This window comes from Microcebus murinus, chromosome 1 (assembly GCF_040939455.1).
Source record: "Microcebus murinus isolate Inina chromosome 1, M.murinus_Inina_mat1.0, whole genome shotgun sequence".
Taxonomy (NCBI): Eukaryota; Metazoa; Chordata; class Mammalia; order Primates; family Cheirogaleidae; genus Microcebus; species Microcebus murinus.
The window spans coordinates 81,773,456-81,800,068 of NC_134104.1; the positions used below are offsets into that span (position 1 = coordinate 81,773,456).

The 26,613-nt window shown below is 35.1% G+C and overlaps 1 protein-coding gene across 5 annotated transcripts in view; it reads right to left on the minus strand.

Annotated features, from left to right (window-relative positions):
- The window catches only part of FXR1 (FMR1 autosomal homolog 1), a 72,895-nt gene that overhangs the window by 17,570 nt on the left and 28,712 nt on the right, over positions 1-26,613 (minus strand). For 3 of the 5 annotated variants that reach the window (XM_012736980.3, XM_012736979.2, XM_012736984.3), the window contains exons 4-12: positions 20,670-20,741; positions 20,140-20,288; positions 19,513-19,606; positions 18,923-19,039; positions 17,365-17,535; positions 15,785-15,863; positions 11,620-11,729; positions 7,228-7,314; positions 3,835-4,042 (exon numbers count right to left, since the gene is read on the minus strand). In XM_012736980.3, the coding sequence (XP_012592434.1) occupies positions 3,835-4,042; positions 7,228-7,314; positions 11,620-11,729; positions 15,785-15,863; positions 17,365-17,535; positions 18,923-19,039; positions 19,513-19,606; positions 20,140-20,288; positions 20,670-20,741 (1,087 nt within the window). The remainder of the gene's footprint in view (positions 1-3,834; positions 4,043-7,227; positions 7,315-11,619; positions 11,730-15,784; positions 15,864-17,364; positions 17,536-18,922; positions 19,040-19,512; positions 19,607-20,139; positions 20,289-20,669; positions 20,742-26,613) is intronic. The other 2 variants (XM_012736982.3, XM_012736981.2) reach the window with 1 other exon arrangement.

Genomic DNA, 26,613 nt, shown 5'->3' on the forward strand with positions numbered 1-26,613 from the left:
TCACTAGCAATTCTATCTCAAATTGGAAGAATATGACAATTGAATTACTAAATTTTTTAAAAGGTTTTTCTGAAAGAGAAGATACCTCTCACCTGACAACCAACAGAAATGAAGCCATGATCGCTGACAGGAAAATTCAACATGTCTTTTAAAGTTTACAGACCAGTTCTAAGCTTATAACAATGTATTTTAATGGTGACCTTTCAAAAATTTAAACATTGCAAAGTTTTCATAAGAAACCCACAATACTATTATTATAATGCAAAGTGGCAGTGTATATGACCCAATCACTAGCACACTCATTCTCACTTCTATTCTTAGTTCTGGGATGTCACTTCCCTCCTATCATATGATCAAATACTATCATATGGTATGATCTCCTTCAGAGCCTAGTTCAATTTCTAGCTTCAGACCAATTTAACTGAAAACAGACCTTTTCCCCTTCTCTATTTCCTAAAAACAAAATATATCTACCATGCAGTGTCATATGTAGTTCTGTATTTTTCCCCCTTTGGAATTACTTCAAAAATTGGTCTTTGATAAAGGTTAGAATTTCATCTTATAACTCTAAATGTACCCAAATGTCTAAAAATGTGTATAACAATTTTTCAACTAGTAAATTTACTGCATGATTTTGAAGTTCACTTGCTAAACTCCCCAGGTAGGAACAATTCACTAAAAACTTTAAATTTCCCTATATTTAAACTCCACAGTCATTTGAAGATAAACATACAAGAGATCTTCAGACAAAGAAAGTTATAACTATTAAGGTGCATGGGACAAAATGTAAAGTTTAACAAATGAAAGTGCCTATCAATTTCTTTTCTCCTTTAAAGATAATTCTGCAATACATCACCCCCTTTTTCTCCACATGCTGTTAACTATGGATGGAACTAGTGGATTATAGAAGAATGAAGCAATTAGTGAGAAGTGTATTTTACAAAGAATACATCCAGTTTCTGTTATTCACTTTCAAGTCTCTGTTGAGAATGAAATATCATGGAAGAGAATGAATCTCCCCTAATGCTTATTTCTCCAAATGACAAAAAAACAATTTATTAACTGGATGTCGCAGATGTTGAAATAAAGGCAATTTATCATTTCATGAATGGTGGGGAAAAAACCCTTTGGAATGTATGAGAACTTCTGAATTTATTTACAAACTTATGCCCTGCCAGAAAATATTACCAAAATTTAAAATGATGATTATTTCAGTTTGAAACAGAAGTTTCTATTAAACTCTCCTTAAAAATCTAATATAGTATTTATCTAATCCAGTATCACATCTAGGAAATTCTTCCTTAAAATTAACCTAAATCTAGTAATCTAGTCTTCAAAATAAAGACAATATCTAAATCACAGATTTTAGTAGGTAAGAGAGATACTAAAAAAACAAAAAGGCTAATGAATTTACTCGTGCTCAGTAAAATAACTTTCAGTAACTCATATTAAATGCTTTTGTGATGGTGAAAAGGAATCTGCAAATGAGACTAAAGTTACACACCTTGAGATGGGGAGATTATCCTGGACTATCCAAGTAGGCCCAACCTAAATCTCTTGGGTCTTTGAAAGTGAAGAACCTTTCTCAGCTGAAGAGAAGAGGACTCCCCTAGAGCCTCCGAATTTAATGTAGCTTATCTGAGACTTAAGGTTCTAGCCCAGTAAGACCCATGTCAGACTTCTGATTTGTAGAAATCTAAGATAATAAGCCTGTGTTGTTTTTAAGTTTCTAAGTTTGTGATGACTTATTATTACAGCAATAGCAAACTAATACTCCATAGAAACTATTGCAATCATTTCAGCCCCTCAATTTTGCAAATAATTTTTAAAGGCTTTAAAAATGATTCATGGGGCCGGGCACAGTGGCTCACGCCTGTAATCCTAGCTCTCTGGGAGGCCGAGGCGGGCGGATTGCTCGAGGTCAGCAGTTCGAAAACAGCCTGAGCAAGAGCGAGACCCTGTCTCTACTATAAATAGAAAGAAATTAATTGGCCAACTAATATATATAGAAAAAATTAGCCGGGCATGGTGGCATATGCCTGTAGTCCCAGCTACTCGGGAGGCTGAGGCAGAAGGATTGCTTGAGCCCAGGAGTTTGAGGTTGCTGTGAGCTAGGCTAACGCCATGGCACTCACTCTAGCCTAGGCAACAAAGTGAGACTCTGTCTCAAAAAAAAAAAAAAAAAAAAAATGATTCATGACATTAATCCAATTTTTATTTACTCCAAGAAATAAAGGCAACCTGTTTTTAATCAACTTTTAAATCAGATTTCCCCTCTAAACTTCTGGTCACCTTACTGTGAAGATGGTTTATATCATTTTCAATGATAATGTGTGCTAAGCATTAAGTTTAAATACAATATTTTATCAAATCCAAGATGCCATCAATTGTAAGACATATTTTGTGTGCCATTAAAGAAGAAAAAATGTTGCTAATTAGCAATGTAAGATGTCCAATGAAAAACACATACCAACTTCAGAGATGTTACATTAAGAAATGTTTGTAATTCTTCAGAATTATGTATATATACGTGATACATATTTATATATTCTATATATCTAACTGTTAACCTTATAGAATAGTTCTATAAGAATTATATAAATTAGTTATATTAATCACCTAAAAATATAAAGTATACAAGAATATCTATAACCAAAATTCAAATCGTTTTTATTACTCTCTCAATCCCACTCAAGTTCAACAGCTATTTCAAAAGATACAATGTTACTAGTTCTGCAAAGATTCAGAGGTAAGAGTGCCATCTACTGAACAATTTGCATAGCTTTCTTCAATCCAAATAATGTTTCTCTACCACTTTCATTATCTAATCTCAACAAAAGCATGTTGCAAGAGTGACCTCTTATCAATTATCAGTTATATTTATAAGTAAATATAACTCTGGCATCATTAGACAATCCTTTAATAAATATGAAATATTTACAGATCTGGAATCTGTACACTGGAATCAAGCAATTATTTCTATTTTCTTAAAATGCTTACATTTGTGGAAAAGCTTTATGAAATATTTTCCAAAGGGGAATGAAGAGAGAGAAGGAAAACAGAAGAGAAAAAGGAAGAAAATGAGGGAGAGGAAAAAACAGAACTCAGGTCACTGCTAAACTCCAAGTCCAAATGTAGAAAAATGGAACAACTCCAAAGCTGAAGAAGAAGTGAGAATTTAGGATTAGAGAATTGTTGACTATCACTCCACTGGCCCCTTCCTACGCCTGTGAAATCCTCACAGTGAAATATAGAAAAACATTCATTTATGAAATATTTATGTTCTGACTTTAAAGCCCTCATTTCAGTAAAATGCTATTATTTTATGAAGTTATTCCAGAGGTGAGATGTTAATACATTCAAATATGCCAAACGAGTCAATAAAGTATATTTTAAAAGCTAGTGAAGATTTGCTATATGTAATTTGGCAGAGTGATTAGCATATTTTTCATTTTTACTTTTCTTAGAGGGTAGACAAAAGATGATTTCTAGCAGTATCATCACTATTAGTTTCTACTGGGAAATGTAGAAAATTATACTAGGAAAATATTTGAAAAACAAGTTTCATATGTATTTATTCTAAATATTTAGAATAAACATAATTATGAACTACCAATTTAAAAACATGTTTCATTTCATTACATAAGTGCTTGGAAATTATTATATACCTTTTATTGTGATTAATAAAGTATGCCATTACTACTAATAAGACATGTGCCTCAGAACTACCTCCTACCCTCAAAGCCAATACAATAATGACATTACAAGCAAAATGTCTTAGGGCACCTAAACTTTACCTACTACTACTACTATCAAGAAAAAAATGTTTTTTACCATAACCGGAGGTGTAATTAGGGCCCCGACGACCTCTGCCTCTTCCACTATAAGACCTAGAACCTTGTACAGAAGAGATGGTACTTTCATCAGTTGCATATCCTTTCTCTTTTTCAGGCCCTCTGGTGGAAGAAGGTCTAAAACCCATACCAATCTGTCGTAGCTGTTCATCAATCTGTAGGCGTTCCATTCTTAGCTGTTCTACTTCCTACAATCAAAACAGAAAAGAGTAAAAGTCTTCTTGTAACTTTTTGTCTTCCTAAAACTCAAAGCCAGAGCTGTACTCGCTACCAAAAAATGAAGCTGTGACCCTAGCCAATTATTTGGTAAAGGAGAACTGTGTTCCTAGTAAACACAATTTACAAGGTCATTTGCTTAATCAATTCAACATTTACTGAATTCCTTAGAGTGTGTCAACCATGTTGCTATAGGAAAAGAAGACATGGACTCTCCCTATTCAAGGGGATGTCTAACAGCTTTAAAATAAGTTATTTAAATAGCTAATAATTATACAATACTGCCAGATTTCCACCCCCAAGGAGTTAAAACACTGCTAAATGAAGAACAAGGACCATCTATGAAAGGTAATATTAACAAGCTATTAATACTTTCCTATCAAGGTAGTGATACGTTGAGTTATGACCTAGATGGACTGGTAAACTTGGTCATTCAGAAACTGAGGTCATTACGGTATGTCAAGGTAAGCTGTCTAGAGAAAGTCCTTGGCTAAAAGGTAGTACGGTATCTAAAGACAAAGTATCGGCTAAGAATGTCAGTTTGAACTGAGATATCCTATAAAAACAAATTTCAAAGAAAGGTATGGCATCATAAGGGGTGATTTCAAAACAGTAACACAGCAGCAATGATATAAGAGGATTGGAGGCAAACATACAGAGAAGAGTTGGGTATATTACTATACTCTAAACAAGAAAAAAAGAAAGAATAAAAGGAAAAAAGTAAAAACAACATTTATAAATGTTTAAAAATTATGGAGCATTTCTTTTTCTAAAATACTCTACGTATCAAATCAAATGAACTCTTCCAGTAACACAGTTTAATTATCAAATGACTACTACTCAAAGCAATCTATAGATTCAATGCAATCTCCATCAAAATATCAATGACGTTCTTCACAAAAATAGAAAAAAAAAGACCAATGGAACAGAACAGAATGCCCAGAAAATAATCTACATATCTATAGCCAACTAGTTTTTGACAAAGGTGCCAAGAACACTCACTGTGGAAAGGAGTCTCCTTAATAAATGGCGCTGGGAAAACCCATATTCATATGCAGAAGAATGAAACTAAACCCCTACCTCTCATCCTTTAAAAAGATCAACTCAAAATGAATCAAAGACCTAAATGTTAAGATGCAAAACAATGAAACTACTATAAGACGACGGAAAATACTTCAGCAAACTGGTCTGTGTTTAAGATTTTATGAATAAAACCTCAAAAGCACAGGCAGCAAAAGCAAGTAAACAAATGGGATTATATTAATCTAAGCTTCTACACAGCAAATAAACTATCAATGATCAACAATCAACAAGTGAAAAAACCACCTACAGAATGGGAAAAAATATTTGCAAACTACTCATCTGACAAGGGATTAATATCCAGAATATGTAAGAAACTAAAACATCTTAACAGAAAATAAACGATCCAATTAAAAATAGGCAAATGATCTGATCAGACATTTCTCAAAAGATGACTTGCAAAAGACCAAAAAATATGGAAACAAAACCACCATCCACTCAACATCACTAGTCATCACAGAAATGCAAATTAAAACCATACAATGATGTGTCATTTCACCCCTGTTAGGATGGCTATTATAAGATGACAAAAAATAACAAATGTGGGCAGAGATGAGGAACTCTTAAAACACTACTGGTGAGAATGCAAACCAGCACAGCCCCTATGGAGAACAGTATGGAAATCCCTCAAAAAACTACAAATACAACTACCATATGATCCAGCAATCCCACTACAGGAATTTATCCAAAGAAAATCATTCTATCAGAGACATCTGCACCCCCATGCTTAAAAAAAAAAAAAAAAATGAATGAAATCCTGTTGTTTGTGACAACATGGATGGAACCAGAGGGCATTATGTTAAGCAGAATAAGCCAGGAACAGAAAGTTAAACACTACATGTCCTCAATCAAAAATGGAAACTAAAAATAAATAAATAAGTTGATCTTACACAAACTCAAAGTAGAACAGAGGAGGATATCAAGGGGCTACAAAGGGTAGGGAGAGATTTTTTTAAAGGATAAAAAATTACAGCCAGATAGAAGGACTAAGTTTTAGTGTTTTACCCTGCAGTCCCCAACCCGTGGGCTGGGGACAAGTGCCAGTCTGTGGCCTGTTGGAAAACAGCTGCATGGCCAGTGTGGGCATGCAAGCAAGCGAGATTTCATCTACAATATATTTGCTGCCTCTCCCCTTCACAGCATCACACTGTGGGCTTCACCTCCTGTCAGACCAGCAGCCACACTGATTACTCTCAGGAGCTCGATCCCTACTGTGGACTGCCCATGCAAGGGACCTAGGTTTCAAGCTCCTTGTCAAAGTCTGGTACCTGAGGATCTGGGGTTAAGCTGGGGCAGTGGTGCTAGTACTGGGGAATGGCTGCAAGTGCAGACTGTCATTGGCAGAGACATATGACTACACAATCAATGTGGTGCACTTGGGTCATCCTGAGACCGTTCACACACCCCCTCCCCCAAGAACTGTCTTCCAGGAAGCCATCCCTGGTACCAAAAAACACTGCTCCTCTATACCACTATAACTACCGTTAATAATAATCTATTAGATAGTTTTAAACTGCTAGTAGGATACTGAATGTTCCCAACACAAAGAAATAAATGTTTTGAGGTGATGGATATGCTAATTACCCAGATCTGATCACCATACATTTAATACATACTGAAATATACCAAGTTACCAAGGAAGCCTGACATCACCTCTTGGTTTTGTATCATATGTGTATATAAATTACAAAAGTAAAAACAAAATGGCTCTAGTATAGAATATGCAAATAAGTGATGAGAGTTACATTACTTGAACACAGGAAGTGACTGTTTATTAAATAACGAAATAAATACAAAAGCTCAGATGGAAGAAAAGAAACAATGCACATTAGGCCAATCATTTTATTACAGCAAAGTACTTGTTATATTTAAATTCTTACGTAGAAAAACGGCAAATCTGAAGCTGAATAAATATATTTAAAGATTTTATGCTTTTCTGGGAACATGTTTCAGAAAAGGAAAAATATTAAGATGTAAAATTTACTACAAACAAAAATGTTTAATGTGTGGACATTTTGTATTTCTTTGCAATAAATGTACCAACAATGACAATAGAGTACATGAGCTGTATACAAACCTTTAGATAAGCAATATGATATTCTAAAAGAACTTGCACATTTCCGATGCTTTCTTTAGTGCCAACAAATACAAATGGAACCATTCCCTGTAAGAAAACACAATGTCTTCAGTATTTAATATATTAACAAAGCTCAAGCTGGAATTTGACATAACAATATATAATTTGAAAATCTTTTCTAAAACACAAAGCAATTTATATCTATTAAACTTCAAAAAAAATTTTAATTGCTAAAATCAATATAAATTTCGTCTGGGCGCAGTAGCTCACACATGTAATCCTAGCACTCCAGAGGCCAAGGCAGGAGAATTGCTTGACCTGAGGAGTTAGAGACCAGCCTGAGCAAGAGCAAGACCCTATCTTTAGCAAAAAAAATACCCATAAAAACTACAAAAATTAGCCAGGCATGGTAGCACCCACCTGTAGTCCCAGCTACTTGGGAGGCTAAGACAGGATGACTGCTTGAGGCCAGGAGTCTAAGGTTGCAGTGAGCTATGATATAGTCACTGCACTCTAGCTCTGGTGAGATCCTGTCTCATATATGTGATTATTACCTAAAGTGAATGTTGAACACAAACGGAATTTTACTAAGTAGATAAATAGAGTAAGTCATTCCAGACAGATGATCTGAAAGGAATAAGAGGAATACAACACCTTGACCTTGAATGGAAGATGTTAACACTGTTACCTCCAAATAAAAAGAAAGCTAGGGCCGGGCGTGGTGGCTCACCCCTGTAATCCTAGCACTCTGGGAGGCCGAGGCGGGCGGATTGCTCAAGGTCAGGAGTTCAAAACCAGCCTGAGCGAGACCCCGTCTCTACTATAAAAATAGAAAGAAATTAATTGGCCAACTAATATATATAATATAAAAATCAGCCGGGCATGGTGGCTCGTGCCTGTAGTCCCAGCTACTCGGGAGGCTGAGGCAGGAGGATCGCTTGAGCCCAGGAGTTTGAGGTTGCTATGAGCTAGGCTGACGCCATGGCACTCACTCTAGCCTAGGCAAGAAAGCGAGACTCTGTCTCAAAAAAAAAAAAAAAAAAAAAAAAAAGAAAGCTAAAAAAATCCTTAAATTTTATAGAACATTTTAATGGCTATTGTAAAGCCATAAGAAAAAATTTTAAAGACTAAATAATTATTAATGAATACGAGTTCATTTCTAAGAGTTATTTCATTAAAATTTCAAGGTTTTTAAAAAATGCTACAAGCTGATTAATTATAGCAGATATTGAGACAACTAACAAGACCTCAGAAAAACCTAGATCCCTGTTCCTGATATCTTCCACCAAGTAATTTGCAGTTGGGCCAGGCTTGGTGGCTCATGCCTATAATCTTAGCATTCTGGGAGGCTGAGGCGGGCAAATCGTTTGAGCTCAGAAGTTCGAGACTAGCCTGAGCAAGAGTGAGACCCTGTCTCTACTAGAAAAAATAGAAGTTAGCTGGATAACTAAATATGTGTGTGTGTGTATATATATATATATAATTAGCTGAGCATGGTGGCGCATGCCTGTAGTCGAAGCTACTCGTGAGGCTGAAGTAGTAGGATTGCTTGAGTCTGGGAGTTTGAGATTGCTGTGAGCTAGGCTACTGTAAGGGCACTCTAGCCCAGGCAACAGAGTGAGATCACTCTGTCTCAAAACAAAAAATAATAATAATTTTCAGTTGGAGCAAAAAACATTATGTGCTAAAAAAACAAAAACAAAAAACCTGGAGGCTGGGTGAGATGGCTCACACCTGTAATCCTAACACTCTGAGAGGCTGCAAGGCAGAAGGATCATTTGAGGTCAGGAAACCATCCTGAACAAGAGTGAGACCCTGTCTCTACCAAAAATAGAAAAATTAGCTGGCTGTGGTTGTGTGCCTGTAGTACCAACTACTCAGAGGACTGAGGCAGGATGGCACCTTATGCCAGTGAGCTATGATGACACCACTGCACTTTATCCCAGGCAAGAGAATGAGACTCTTGTTATACACAGACAGACAGACAGACACACACACACACACACAAAACCAAACCTGAAGAATATAAATGGATTTTTGAGTGATCTAGAAGTAGAAAAGCCCTTGCAGATCATGAGATAAAATCTGGTCATACAGAAAAAGCCTAAAACACCTAACAATATAAAAATTTTAAAATATCTTTCCAGGAAAAATAATTCAAGTGCAAAGAAACAAGGAATATTTGCTACATTTATGAAAAGGCAAAGGACTAGCTTCTTAAAATGCTCTTATAACTAATAATATCAGACAAAAAATATACGAAGGACAAAGATATGGCTCACAGAAAAACAAATTCCTTTTAAACATATGGAAAAATAACATGTACACTTTCTGAAATGACACTAATAAGTTTGATAAAACTTTGCCCAGTATTGGCAAACATGTGGAAAACAGACACATTTCCTACACTGATGGAGGAGACATGTGAGAAAATAATTGCTCAAGATCCAAAAATTTAAATGCCATAAACCCTTTGATCTAACAAATGCACTTCCAGAAATTTCCTCAAGTTGTAGTTGGCAAAGAGTTACAAGAGACTTTTGCTGCAGCACTGCTTTATAATAGCAAAACAAAGACACAAAGGTAACATGACAACAGTCTAAAATCTTTTAGGTATGATGGAGAGGGAAAATGAGACATAGACAAGACACACACAGACATACATTTATTTTTCATGCTACACCCCTATCTGTGCTATTCTAACCTTTACACAAATTATCTTTTACAATTAAAAGCTCAAACTTATTTTTTAAAAAGTTTAAATTAAATGACTTAAAATATTTATCAGGTGTACACTCTGTATGATGTATAGGCCTAGGAGAGAACAGAGAATATGAAAATTCAGATTTAGGCCGGGCGCTGTGGCTCACGCCTGTAATCCTAGCTCTTGGGAGGCCGAGGCGGGCGGATTGCTCGAGGTCAGGAGTTCAAAACCAGCCTGAGCGAGACCCCGTCTCTACTATAAATAGAAAGAAATTAATTGGCCAACTGATATATATATATAAAAAAAATTAGCCGGGCATGGTGGCGCATGCCTGTAGTCCCAGCTACCCAGGAGGCTGAGGCAGAAGGATCACTCGAGCCCAGGAGTTTGAGGTTGCTGTGAGCTAGGCTGACGCCACGGCACTCACTCTAGCATGGGCAACAAAGTGAGACTCTGTCTCAAAAAAAAAAAAAAAAAAAGAAAATTCAGATTTGACTTTTTGATTTCAAGAAGCTTATAACCTGGTTTTGAGACATAAGATCAACTAGAAAACAAATGTAAGACTGAAAGAGTATCGTTAAATACTCAATTATACAGACAATAATTGCTATACAGACCTGAAAGGTCATCTCTGGCTAGGGGGTACATCACCAAAAGCTTCAGACCAAACATGTTATAAAAATGAGTCTACAGCTTAAATTGTGAAATGGTGGCCCCCAATAAGCCAATACCAACCTTCAGATTTGTTTTAATATGTAGTGTTTTGAAAACCAAAAAACTTTGTACATTATAGGATTCCTGTGTCTCTGTAAAAATATCCAAAGTAGCAAAACATAAGGCACACATTCCCATGTAAAAAGGCACTGTCCCCCCTTCATCTCTATCTTATACATTCCAACTTGCTTAACCATTTACTTTAAATGCTTGGCCTCTGTAAGCATTTATGTCTCTTAACCCTGGGATAGAAATAGCAGTAACAATAGCAAAACTACAAACACAGAAAAGTAGAGCAAGTTCTGTTTACGAAGGAGAACCTAGAAGAATAAGCTTACAACAAAATCCAATTATCAGCTGGTGGTTATATGTCAAATGGATCACCATTATTTTTATATTATTTTTATATACTAAGTGTAACAGGAAAAGGTGTCAATTATAATGGTATGGCACCACCAACTTTAACCCCTATGTCAGTCTTAAAATCATGCAAAATAGGAGAGGAGGTACTTACAAAGAAAGTAAAAGTTACATGAGATTTAGAACACTTTTTAAATGAAATTACTAAAAATAATGGTGGCTCACACCTGCAATCCTAGCACTTTAGGAGGCTGAGGCAGGAGGATTGCTTGAGCCCAGGAGTTTGAGGTTGCTGTGAGCTAGGCTGACGCCACGGCACTCACTCTAGCCTGGTCAACAAAGCAAGACTCTGTCTCAAAAAAAAAAAAAAAAAAATATTGGCTTTTTACAAAATACTGACAAACCAACTAAGAACCAAGGCCCACACTACCAAAAAATGATGTGTTTTCTAAGTGTGTAAAACAGTAATATAAAAAACAGAATTTTAAGGACAAGAAAGAAAAACCCACAGTAAGTAACTCCATAGATACAACTGTTTCCAAAATAGCGTTAATAAGTCAGCCAAGAAAACATGAAAAAAAAAATAGGCAAATGAATTAATTTTAAATACTTACATCTTCTCTAGGTAGCTTATTTTCATTGTCTCCTTCAATTCTCACCCGAACCACACCAGATTTGTCCACAATTTCTTGAATAACTTTGCCATTTTTCCCAATTACTTTTCCTTTAGTAAGAAAAAAAAGTAGTAATGGTATGTTAAAAAAATAATTCTGCTATCTTTTAAACACCAGCCCAAATAATTTATAAGTTACTATCAAATTATAACCACCAAGCAAAGTTCCATCTTTTTACTTTCAATTAATGCACCTTAAGGACTACCAAGAATGTTATGCTTGGTCTGAAACTTCCTTCTCTTCGGTATGCCTAAGGATATTAACTAAGATTGACAATACTGCCCCCTTGAAAGAAATTTTCAAAGTCTAAACATTTTTATATAGCTGTATCATCTTAATAAATATCCAATCTATTTCGAAACCTTGGATATGTACAAAGGCAAAGAGAAAACTTTTAATTTGGCATTAATCATTATCAATTTATGTTTATTACATATATTCAGACAAGTAACAAATTTAATCTTGCTTTTATTTTCAAGTTTCTATTTGTCCAAGAGAGATCTGTGACTTGAAGATAACTTTAGAATATTTCTCTTCAGTAAAATAGTATGTTTATTACATTTTACACCAAGAAGTTTATAAGTATTTCACAGCTATATACAAGTCCATAAAGCACATGTATGATATGCTATCTTGCTAGGTATGAAATCTGTAAAATGACATGCAATTCAAATTATTTACCTTCTCCACACTTAATTGTTAAGTCTGTCACACAGAAGTCACAAGTACACAGTAATTAAAGGAGAAACTGAGGGGCATGGGGAGGGAATAAAAACTCTCTTCCCTGAGGAACTTACGCTCTAATTTTAAAGATTAACATATACTCACATAAAATAACAAAGCAATATTGGATAATGTCACCTACTAACATAAGTAAATATCCAGGTAACCCTCATTGTATGGAACAGATGTATCCTATATAAAGTTAATTGCAACACTGTATTTGTCCACATACCCAATTTTCTTTACAAACTCATTCTCATAAAAAAGCTTGAGTTTTTAGTTTAAAGGGGTTAAAATGGAAGTTTGTCCTATTGCATACCAGTTTGCATTAAAGAATGAATTAGGGAACAATGACAACAGTAACCTGGTCAACACAACATAAGCACTATAATGGGATTTTCTTATTCTTGTATTACTACTCTCAAACCACCTTCCCCATTAATAACCCTAAAGTTAAAAGTAGCAGCCACTGGACAGGGGGAAAAAATACAGGACAGGGAATTCACATGACGTATGTCTTCTCTGAGCAGCCCTAGCAGCAGCACATAAAAGCAACCTTCATTGTTAACACAGTGAATGAAGCTCAAGCGGCAACTCCATCCTTGACCCTGCTAAAAATAAGCAAATGTCTTTTTCGACAAACAAAAATCAGGTTGATATTCCATAATCCCCCCCACCCCCCAAATTTTTGCCACTTCCTTCTTATGAACTATACCAGTTGTGAGTGATCATCCAATACTCTTCTGGGGTCCTTGGCAGGGACCTACCTTCAAGTTTTATTTAGTCCCACCAGAGACTGCCAATATTTTAATTGATCATTTCCATAGTTTAATTTCCAGAGCATAATGACAAATTGAAGCAGACCTGTAGTATAAATTGAGCATTGAGTATAAATGCTAAAGGGACAGAGAAGTGATTAAGGAAGGCCTAATAAGAGGTGAAAGGTTTTGATCCATATTCAAATCATGTTCACATATTTTTCCCCTTGATTTGGCAGGGTTGGGAATGGTTGAGTCCTAGAACTCTTAGAACCCAAATGTATACAGAAATCCTCTCTGGAACTTACCAACCAAGTGGTCCTCATTCCCTTTTATTCCTCATTCCTCTTTTTCTCTTTCACTTGGACTAAGAATGCACTACTTTTCAAAAGACTGCATCACCCATAAAACATTTTGGAGGGAAATATAGTATTATTATACATGATAACCAAACAGAAATTTTTACACTACTCTTGCATACTTCACCAACATGTAATAATAATAGTTGCTGCTGTGTATTTCCTAAAAAGCACACAAACAATCCACATCACCAAAGCCAACAAAGACAAAATAGAGGAAAAGAGACACAACAGGTACTCACATCACTGCACTGATACATAAATAAAGAGAAGAATCAGGGAACTATAAATATATCCAATTTCCTTATTTTTAAGTATCAGGAATTCTTACTCACAATTAAACTACCTCATCTCTAGAAGACCAAAGCTATCTTCCATAGGATGATTGGCTTGGAAAGAAACCCGATTCCCTTTCAATAAACCCATCACCAAAATCATTTTTAAAAGTAAGGAAACCTTAGTAAAAGTAAATTATATTCTATAGAGCAGCTACCACAAGATGAGAATTGATACATGCTAATAATTGAGTATGATTTAAACAAAAAGGGGATCATTTACAAAAGCAGCTTTCTTGTCAAAGTAGTTTTCATTTGACAATGATAAACAGTGATAACATTTAGTGATTAAAAATGTTCATTATTCCTAGCTCTTGGGAGGCCGAGGCGGGCGGATTGCTCAAGGTCAGGAGTTCAAAACCAGCCTGAGCAAGAGCGAGACCCCGTCTCTACTATAAATAGAAAGAAATCAATTGGCCAACTGATATATATATAAAAAATTAGCCGGGCATGGTGGCACATGCCTGTAGTCCCAGCTACCAGGGAGGCTGAGGCAGAAGGATCGCTCGAGCCCAGGAGTTTGAGGTTGCTGTGAGCTAGGCTGACGCCACGGCACTCACTCTAGCCTGGGCAACAAAGCGAGACTCTGTCTCAAAAAAAAAAAAAAAAAAAAAAAAATGTTCATTAAAACTATATAAAATTCTTCAAGCTTATGTTTAATTTTAACATCTTAACTCATCTCTCTAGCAGTTCAATCTACAATGAATAATGATATACCAAGAATTGATAAAGCTTACATAAATAACAGAACATCAAATCTGTCCACCCAAATGTTTGGGCAGAAGTGAAAAGCATTTTACATAAATACTAATAGTTGAATGCCAAGAAACAAAAAATTCTTGTGTTGTAACTATTTTCTGAGTACATTACTTGTTATTGGCCAAAAAAACCCCTCTTTTAGAATGGAAGTTTTTTTGAAATTTTTCAATTAATGTTTGTTTTACAGGATTCAAAAAATGAACACCAATAGCTAAGAAATCATTTTCAAAAGGCAGAAGAACAGGCCACATTATATAAACGAAGCCAAAAGAGCTGAAACTATTTCCTTATGGTCAAAACAATTAATGACACACAATAGGGAACAAAACTCATCCCCCTCCAAGTAAACTTCCCTATATTATATGTTGATGCTTTTTATATTAAATTTTTAGGATGGTCACTGAGTACTTTAAGCATAACCAAAGCCTTCCCAACTGCCTCAAATAGCACTTAAAAAGACAACACAGATGTAGGTAGGACATATTAATAACAAAGCTATTAATTAACTCACCCTAAGCTACAATTACCCATTTAACCATTGCTTCAAACTCAAAATTTTTGTCACTTAACTTATAACCTATGGGGTATAACAGTTTCATTAATGGGTGGTATCAATCAATCCCCTCTTATCAGCACCATCCTTCTCTCCTGCCCACAACTTCTTACCTTATTCTACTCCTTTGCAACAACCAATTATTATTTATTCAGGGCCTACTGTGTAGAAGTTTATTACCCTATTGTTAGTCCACTGTTACCTTTTCTTCTTCACTAAACAAAAGAAAACAATTATCACAAACACCTTCTCAAAAAGTACTATTATAATTTTGATGGATATGTGAATGATAAAAGAATGTTATGGGAAAGAGAATAATAGGAAAGCTCCCAAAGAATGAGAAGGCTTTTAAAAAAAAACTGTACTGACAAACTGTTATAAAAATCAGGGGTCTTATTAGTGAGGGTCACCCTGTACAGAAGAAAACATCTTTACTTTTTAACATAGGACAATAACAAGGTACAAGTCACATAAAATGATATTACCCCAAAATTAAAATATTGATATCTAAATGTTCCACACAAGTAGAATAAGGTATCAGACTATAAAACTAATTTCAATTAGTCATTATATGTAACTAAACATTTAACATATTTAACATTTAGCAGAAGTACCTACCAACAAGATTCCTAGGAACCTGAATAAAATCCTCCACAAATTCCAAGAAACCTCTAGCCTTTTTTACAGCATCAGCACTCTGTAGATGGAAGGAAAAATAAACATGAAATCCTGTTTCAATGCTGAAGCAACCCACAATCCAAAACAAAAACATGAGAAAAAGAAAATTCTGAATGATTATATTCTACTAAAACATTATGCTCCGACCAATGGGCAGAGATTTTTCAGGTTGAGTAATTCATGAAGTGCACTTTAAAAAAAAAAGCAATTCTAAGTCATCATTAAAGGTGTCCAAAAAACAACCCATCAGTACTATTAAAAACAAAAAATGTTAGACATCTGTAAGACCCTTTTGCTGAATAGTCAAACTATAACCCAATCCTGAATATACTGATCCATACTCTCATGTTGTATTTCTCATAATAAATGTTAAAATCACAAATAAATTGAAACACCTACTGATAAGATAATTAAAATTCATTAATTTCTAATGGGTACAATTTTAAAGAACTAGAAGGGGGTTCTCCAAAGGGATTTTATAGTTCTCATAACAGTCCCTATCTACTTTTATTTGTTCTTTAAAGGAGTGCTCACCAGATACTATATACACTAAAAAGTTTTAAAATATATTCAATCCTCATAAACTATGTAAGTATTATTCTTATTTTACAACGAGGACACTTACATAAGGAAGTAACTTGCTATACAAGCCCTAAGTGGTAGAGACAGGATTCCAACCTAGGCAGTGTATCTCCAAAGTCTGTACTTTTAATTATCATATGTCATACTGCCCACTTTTAAAGGTTTCAGTAATAAAAATGAAGACTCTAGTCATATTTACTAAACAATCTTTCCTAAGAGTTATATATGAAAAGTTGACTTGAATTTACCACTCAAAAAAATAAAAAACCATGAAGGATGGTCTTAATAAAGTCTGAATTTATATTTAATATGTGTCTGTATATATAAATTTTTCATATACATACACACACACACACACACACACACACACACACACACACACACACACACACATATCTACCTTTATTTATTTAACAGATGCAGTCTTACTACAGTGTCCAGGCTAGATTCAAACTCCTGGGCTCAGGTGATCCTCCTGCCTCAGCCTCCCAAGTAGCTCAGACTACAGGCATGCACCACCATGCCCAGGTGAATTTTAATTTCCTATCCCTACAAATATCACAATTAACCAGTGACAAAGTATTATCCAAATTCAAGTTCTATAAAAGCTTTTCTATATCACATGCTATTTACTACCGTCAAGTGCCTGACACACAGTAAGCACTCAAAAAATACTTGGATAAATTATTTATAATGGGTATAAAACTGAATTACACTCAGAAGCAATTAGTTAAGGAACTTCTAAAAATACTATGAATTACTCAGAAAATCCTTTATTCATCCAATACAAAATCATCAACTGCAATCACCTGCACAAGTATGATCACTAGTGCTTTACTGGGAAATTAAAATATCAGATAAAATATGATCAAACAATAGATGGTCAGTATGTTGTAATCAAGTTAGCTGAGGCAGGAGACAAAGACAAAACAGCTTACCTCTCCGTAAATCCTAAATGTTCCAGTATCTTCATCTAGCTCAATAGCGGTAACTCCAGGAACCTTCCTAGCTTGCTGTATATTACTACCATGTGTTCCTATTGCCAGACCCATTAAATCTTCTCTCACAACAAATTCCTCATGAAAAGCTGCTGCAAGTTGTTTTGTACACTAGTGAGAGAAGAAAAATAGAATTTATTAAAAAGATCAAAAATAAAATGGTTTTTATACATGTGGGTTCACAGTATTATTCATAATAGTCAAGAAGTAGAAGCAACCCAAATGTCGATCAACTGAACTTGGATAAACAATATATGGTATATACACACAATGCAATTATTGTTCAGCCTTAAAAAGGAAATTCTGACACACGCTACAACATGGATGAAACTTGAGAACATTATTATGCTAAATGAAATAAGCCAGTCACAAAAATGACTAATGCTGTATGGTTTCATTTATCTAAGATATCTAGAATAGTCAAATTTATAGAAAACAAAATAGAATGGTGGTTGTCAGGGGCTGGGGGTAGATGGAAATGAGGAAGTTGTTGGTTTAGAGTATATTTTCAGTTTTGCAAAATGAAAAGTTCTGGAGATTGAACAGTAATGTAAATATACTTACCATTACTAAACCATGCACTTAAAACTGGTTAAGATGGCAAATTTTATGTTACATGTACTTTAAAACCACAATTTTTTTAAAATGAAAAAAAAAAACTAAGCTAAAGAAGGCCAAAAGTCAATCTCTTAAAGAATAAACTGATCTGATGTGGTTAACAAAAAAAGGGGGAAAAAACACCAGTCTATTTAATCAGGGTCACAGAAAATAGTAATTCTACAACAATTTCCCAAAATTACAGACACAAGCAATTCTCCAATTCAGATGATTCTGGTTTCAAATTCATTCACATATCCCTTGTTTGGAACTTTCAAACTAATGAGGATACTTACAAATTTGTCCTAAGGATACTTCTGTAAGTCAAGACAGTGTGTGAATGCATGTGTGTTCAGTTGGGGAGTATAGGGTCAAGGGGAAAAGTATATCCTAATTGCATGGCAGGGAAGAACAGAAAACAGAGTACCTCTGGACCAGACAGAGAAGTAATGAGAGGATTAATATTTTGAAACTACATGTTACACGATGCCTCACTCCCAGTCCTCCTTTCCTCTTACGCAAGAGTTGTCATAGTGAACTAGATACTAATGGAAGTGTATCATAACTGACAAGTGAAAGGGTAGTAAAAAAAAGGTTAAAGACAGAGCAAAGAACTATCAATACAGTTCTATTGGGTATACCTAGTTAGTTTCTAAGCTATTTGGCACCTGTCATCTAAATCCTAAGAAAAAAAAAACAGTCAAACAGGCATTTAGCAGATGAAAGGCTATGTTTGATAAAAGTAAAATGGAAAAGCAATTCTTCTAAGGACATGACCACACAAGATATTAGCCACAAAGGAAGCCCTAGGGTGCCTTAGTTCGAACCAGGGAACGTGAAGAATATACTTATGAAACTAAATGGGATGCATAAAAAACCTTTTGTAAGTAAACCCACTTACCTCTAAATGCTTAGTGGCCTCTTCATTTCTGGACATAAGCATCAACTTCGTACGAATACTTCGCAAATGCATGTCACTTAAAATATTTACTCTCTTCACAGTTGCTTCACTGGCAGACTATAAACAAGGTAATCACTCAAAAGTTGAATCATTTCTCAAAATAACACAAGCACAATCTTCTATACAAACCCTTCCTTGATTCTCATCTACCACACTTCTCCCTTCACCCAATATTGCCCTCCTCCCTGAGTAATCCTACTTTCCTTTCTGAATTCCTGTATTATTTAGATCTGCTACTCAGAATACATTTGGTCAGAGGGAAATACAGGATCCCACACATGAAGAATTTTATGATGTTAAGAATGCCAAGAATTTTATTCTTCTCCTTACTCCAGAAGAGATCAAAAGTAGTTAGTAATTTAAAGCTACAAAAAAAAAAATTTCTCCCACACTATATTAATAAATTCACTATACATCAAGTTTACCTAAGCTTTTACCTTATGAAATACCTAATTACAAAATGAGTGCAGTACCCATTAATTAGCTACCTTAAAAGAAATTAGCTACCTTAAAATATGGTGTTATCTTACCAGTATCATTAGCTGTGTAGTTTCTGGATGGTAAAAAATTCTGCATGCTCCTACTGCTTTCTTAAAATCTTTATGAGCATTTTCATTAGCACACCTAGAGAGAAATTAATTTAAGTGTAAAACCTCAATAACAGATTAAGAGAAAAGTTGTAATGTGAAGGTGGTATTTCATTAAAAATGTTCATTAAAAGATTTTCTATCAGAAAATTTTGATTGAGTGTTTGAGGGGAAAATGATTGTTTGGTAGCACTGAAAAATCCTCTTAATTCACAAAGCAATTCAATAGTGTAAATAAAATCACTCAAGGCCAGGCAGTGGCTCAGGCCTATAATCCTAGCACTCTGGAAGGCATAGATGGATAGACTGGTTGAAGTCAGGAGTTCTAGCCCAGCCTGAGCAAGAGCGAGACCCCCATCTTTACTAAAAATAGAAAAAATTAGCCGGTGGGGTGCTGGTAAGCGCCTGTAGTCCCAGCTACCTAGGAGGCCGAGGCAGGAGGCGAGCCCAGGAGTTTGAGGTTGATGTGAGCTAGGCTGACACCACAGCACTTTAGCCCAGGCAACAGAGCCAGACTCTGTCTAAAAAAAAAAAAAGAAAAAGAACAAAATAATAAATAAAATTACTCACGCCTCTCTCAAATCCTCTGGAACATCCACTGTGCATTTAAAGAAGGTATTTTTTTTGACAGTTTTATTTTGATTGACAGGCCGAAGTCGTTCAAATGTGACTATTTCATTGTAAGTAGCATCACAAGCAGCATATTCAATGACATAAAACTAAAAGACATCAAAATACTTTAAAAATCCTATCTGATCAAAAATAATAAACTTTAAATGAAGTTCTAATTACCTTTCTCAGCTTAACCAACAGACCCTCCCCCATGTGGCACAAATACTAAGTACAGCTTAGCTACATCAATCTGATTTGCCTAAACTAGGTTACAGGTTCTTACAAGCATGAAACTTGGTGGTTCTTACATGCTTGAGGTGTACCTCTGGAGAGCAGCTTTGGTGTTTGCCAATATAGAACACAAACAGAAATTAATGCTAATGAACTTTTGAAATGTTTGACCAACTATTTCTGAGGTAGGCTTTTAGAAAAAGAAAGTTTGGAAAACATTCACAAAATAGAGTTGAGGTATTTTCAAGATCACTTACTTCTCCTTTCATCATCCGAACTTTAGCCAACCACCAGCCACATGGTTCTTGGTCATTTGCTCTTGAATATACCTGAAAAGAGGGAAAAAATGAAAAAATGCCTTTAACCATTCTTCCCAAAAGATTTCAACACTGTAAACAATGACTTGTTATAAATGCCAAATCGCACTAAACTCAAAAATCAAAAATGTTACTTACTTGAAATTGTTGTACTAAATGCAGTTTAATTAAAGTGGTATATACAATTAAATTTTACTACTTAAATATAAAACTAAACATTTTATGGGCAATTTGGCTTCTTGGAAATCTCTTGGAAATGTAACCTAAACCAAATTCATGAGGTTTACTAAACATAAATATTTTTTAAAAAACGTTCTTTTACGCAGTGTAAAACACAGGTTCTTCACTTTCTGTCAACATTATTCATAAAAATTAAAACTTGTCTTCAGAACGTAATAAGCCGAATTTTAAAATTCCTTCTTCAAGGATATGACATTCTGATCCTTTGCTAAAGGACCTAAATCAAATGTACTACAAATGTTTAGGTAAATAACAAAAAGTTATACATTAAGTCTTCTAGCAGAGTATATATAAGTATCTTACAAAAACTACTAATCAGAAAAATTAAATCCACAGTCTTTATATCTGAAAATATCAGTTTTATTAACATAAAAGATTATAAAAGTTTCTACTAGGGATTATGTCTTAGATTCAGCAGCTGGTTTACTATATTTTCAATACATGGAGGGGCAGGACTGGTGCTGGGAAGAAACACCTCCAAAAGAATCTTGATTATACGAACTAAGATTGCCTTTGTAGAGGTGGCCAGGGAAAACTACCAGTGAATATTAAGAGCCATCTAGGAGATAAATGCAAACAACTATAGATAGGCAAATAATTTTAGAGGAAGCTTCTATTAAGATGATTTGAGAGTAAACTTGGAAGTGGTGGGAATACTGGAACTGTAAATGAATAAGCCAAAACCTAATGATCAACTTCACTGTACACCATGATTAGCAAAAAAGCTATGAGGAAAAAACAGGAAAGCCAATATACCAATCAAGGCCCAATGGACACAATTTCAGCTTTTTAGTTTCCTGTATAAGCAGATGTAACTATTCAAAAGGTTCAATATTTTATGACTTTTTTTTAGAGTAACGTACTAACGTTTTTAATAGAGTCTGATCAATTCACATCACAAGGTCAACCTGGGCTTGCTCACGTGTGACACAACCATTAATACTTTATGTCTTTTATACTTATACTTAGTGCTTTTCCAAAGAACAAAAAATTTTTACTGTTTTGTATAATACAATAAAACTCCCCCTATCTAGCAATTATTACATGTAACCACTGTGCCCTTTTATAAATAAAAATCTAAGGTAGAATCTAGGGGTCTTATTTTTCCTATATATCTTGAAACATTTTGCTATTTCATCATTTATCAATTATTCTGTTATACTTTAAGAAAACAGAAGAATGTGGCATCATCTAGAAAGATACAATAGTGAAATAAATCATCCTATGATTTCCTTATTGCATAGCTTAAAGCAGGTGTCCTCAAACTACGGCCCGTGGGCCACATACAGGCCGCCTAGCACGTTTATCCGGCCCTCCAGGTATTTTTGCCACCGCTGCCTGTCCTGCTTAGCAGCCGACTCATCCCAGGCCCACCGTGCGCACTCCCCAACGGTCTGAGGGACAGTGAACTGACCCCCTGTAAAAAGTTTGAGGACGCCTGGCCTAAAGTATTGCATCTCTGGCCAGGCGCAGTGGCTCACGCCTGTAATCCTAGCACTCTGGGAGGCCGAGGCAGCTCGAGGTCAGGAGTTCAAAACCAGCCTGAGCAAGAGCGAGACCCCATCTCTACTTAAATAGAAAGAAATTAACTGGCCAACTAATATATATAGAAAAAATTAGCCGGGCATGGTGGCGCATGCCTGTAGTCCCAGCTACTTGGGAGGCTGAGGCTGGAGGACCGCTTCAGCCCAGGAGTTTGAGGTTGCTGTGAGCGAGGCTGACGCTATGGCACTCACTCTAGCCTGGGCAACAAAGCGAGACTCTGTCTCAAAAAAAAAAAGTATTGCATCTCTTTCATGAAAGTACAAAAAGATCAAAGACACTATTCTTGTAGTCTGCTTCTGACTACTAACAGTTGAGAATTCATAATTTATTATTTTCCATCCATAATTGCAAAGAGAAGAAAATTTACAGAGGCAGGTCTTTCATTACTATGAGAGCAATCAGAAGATGGATGCAAAGAGACAGGAGCACACTAGATTCTACTGATGAATGTGTAAGTATCTCATAAAGCAAAATCTCAGACTATGAAGTCCTCAGATGGCGACATCCTAGATGAATGTTTTCAACGTATTTCTAAGGATAAAAAGGTAAAAAGGTGTTCTCATCCAGGTTACTTATTCAACTGGGAATTCATCACCTAAAATCCTTCAACAAGAGCTTGGATCATCCTGCTTTTCTAAAACGATCCATGACCGTATTCTCTCTTCATTTAAGATGTTTGTGCACCAATACTTCCTAAATGGAAAGACGCCAAAGGTAGGTGTGTTATACAAAGGTGACTAGGAACAAACAAATGATTAAAAAAAATTCAATGGATTAGTCAATCCAATTGGCTAAATATGACATAATTACAGTGCAAAGATGGCCACTTCCTCTTCAATAAAATAAGCCATCAAAAATTTCACAAGTATTCAAGTATTACATTCTGATGATCCAAGTGTAAGAATAACCAGAATAAGCTACAATTTATTAGAGATGTATTTCAAATCTGATATATTTATAAGATGAATATATTCTAGGTTCATGCATGACAGTTGAGCAGTTAGTTACATTTAGAGAACTGTATCCACTGTTGGCCCATGTATCATCAAAATGAGGAAAATAATGGAAAGTTGGATTTGCTATGTTTAAACTTATTAAAATGTCTAGTGATACTGAACTTTGCTATTCATTCTTCTGTAAAATTACTTGTAAAACGACTTAAAAGAATTTTTAAAAAATTAAAATGGTCCATTGGACCCAAACAAACAGTAAATGATCAATGACTGTTTTTTCCAGTATACCGAGGATTAAAAAAAGAATATCCTAAGAACCAGAAGGAAGGTGCCCATTCCAAGCACCATCTCAGAAAGGCAGTTCAGGTAAACAGACTAGAGTATCTCTTATATATGATTTATATCTTATCTCTTATGATTTATAGTGAATGGGTACCTCAAGCTTGAATTGCTGAAAAGACAGGTCTTAAAACTACCTAAATCACTTTATTCTAGTAGGTTAAGTATGGAATGTCTGTTTTCCTTAAGTTTGACAGTTAATGTCTCTCACATTTCACCTTGACACTTCTTGTTTTATCTGTATTGTGAAAGTACATCCTCAGTCTTTGAAATGTATGTTTTAGATTATCATTATCTTTCCAAATTATTTTTAGAGCAATTTTTGTGAAACCACAGATAAGTCAAAAACGCATGTTATTCTTTAACAGAGTTACACATCATGGAACCAATGCAGTGCAGACAGCTCAAAATATCAACAAAATGTATGGGAAGGATATGGCTAATGAATGCACAGTATGCCTACGGTTTGAGAAGTTTTATTCTGGTGATTTTAATCTTGAAAATGAGCTACATGGGTGACTTGAGACCAAGGTGGATAATGATGAGCTGAAAGCTGCAGTGTAGGCAAATCCATCTCAACCTATACGTGAATTAGCAGCAAGATTTGACATTACCATTCCAACAATACTGGACCATTTTGAAACAAATAGACAAGGTAAGAAGCTAGATAGATGAGTACCACATGAATCAAATGAGCCTAAGAGAAATTGTCTCTAAGCTTTCCTTTCTTTGCCATCAAGACATGAAGTGAACAATTTCTACACTGTATTGTTATGTGTGATGAAAACTGGATTCTTTTTGACAACTGCAAGTGTTCGGCCCAATGGTCAGATACAAATGAAATGCCAAAATATAGTTTAAAACTGAGTATGCATCAAAAAAAGCTAATGGTGTCTGGTGGTGCAGCGCTCATATTATCCACTACAGTTTCATGAAACCTGGTCAATCAATTACAGCCAATGTCTACTGCAATCAGCTGGATGAAATGATGAGGATGATAGCCATTAACCAGCCAAGACTGGTCAACAGAGAGAGGCCAATCCTCTTGCAAGACCCTATGTCCCAAAAAAACAATGCTGCTGAAACCACAGAGGCTGGACTTGGAAACTCTTCGTCATCCACTGTATTTACCAGACCTTGCACCAACTGACTACCACTTCTTCCAGGCCTTGGACCATTTCTTGCAAGAAAAAATACTCAATTTTCAACAAGCTGTGGAAAATACCTTTTCCGATTTCACTGCCACTCTCCAGGCTTCTTGGCTGCTGGCATAAACAAGTTACTGTTGATGACAAAACTGTGTCGATAGTTTAGGCACATACTTTTATTAACTGTACTGCTTCTTGAGATATAATAAACTACATTTTTGATTTGAAATCGCACATTTCATATTTAATGACCTGATATTTTTACTAAAGCATAACCTGCTAGGAATCTGGCTATGTAGCTTGCATATGAGAGAGAGAATAAACCATTTCAACTGCCTGGAGGCTACATTTCTCAGTCAATGTTGACATGCTGAATTCAATTTTATACTTAATATCCACTTCTGTAAGCTTCATTAATAACTTCACCCCTGAAAGACAAAGTCACTCTCATAGCCCCTAAATTCCAGAGCCTGCATCAAAACACTATGAATCTGGCTCTACTGTGTTTCTGCTGTGGGTCAAATCATAACCTTTATAAAATGCTGAGTATATCTCACACAATAAAAAATCATTTTCAAAACCCAGCATTAAAACTCTGACCTAGTATACTATGTCCCAAATGTTACTCAATTAATTTATAAATACATCACTGGAATAAGAGCACCTCATAGAAATTCCCTTTTTTCAGATTTCACTTAACTCTCTGAACTATTCCACAGGAGCAATTAACACTATGAAGCAACGACACCCACTGCGCTTACATACTAAAGCTTCTTCAAATCCAAAGAGCTTAAAATTCAAGAGACTAAGGAGTGACCATGAGAAATCCAACACAACAGTATTCAGATTAAAGATTATCATTTCATGGAGTGGAGAATGGAACAGGAAGAATCAAATTCCAAAAGCCTGTTTCACAATTCTTTCCAAAAATGACCCCAAGTCAAACCTTGTTACAAAATGGTCTCCAAATTCAAGCATACAGCCAGCCACAAGTGATTTTAATGGAATTCCAGTCTAGATACTAAAGTCATCAATTTCTCTTTCAAATTCATGTTCAACTATGCCTTTCAAAGTAACAACCAAAAAAAGATAATATGAACACGGAGATACTCTATTTTTTTTTTTTACCAGTTTTGAATAAATTAACTGTATTTCCACTTTACTCTTCCAAATAATATTTACTATAAAACTGAATACTTATCATAATGGCTCATGTATCCAACATGTGAGATAAAATAATTGAGTATTGTTGCTATATATCTGACATTTTATATCATTGTAATTTATGAAGAAATACAAAATGCACATTAGAAAATGTAAACTTAACATCTGGAATGCAGTGATGGGATTTCTCTATCCACATAATACTATTATCTCATTAATATTTAAGGATGATACTTTAACAAATGAGTTTCACACCAACTTTACTATATTAAGTCCTAAAACTGGCTATTCCCTAAGAGAAATATAAGTAATGAAGAATATGTTCACCTCCCCTTTAAGTATGAGCATTTCCCAAGCAGCCAGACTAACAATGGACTTGGTATTATGAGAAAGACTGAGTCTAAATACAGACACTTAAAAATTCAAATTCAAAACTTCTTTTAAAGATAGAAAGTAGGATGAGCATGGTGGCTAAAGACTATAATCCTAGCACTT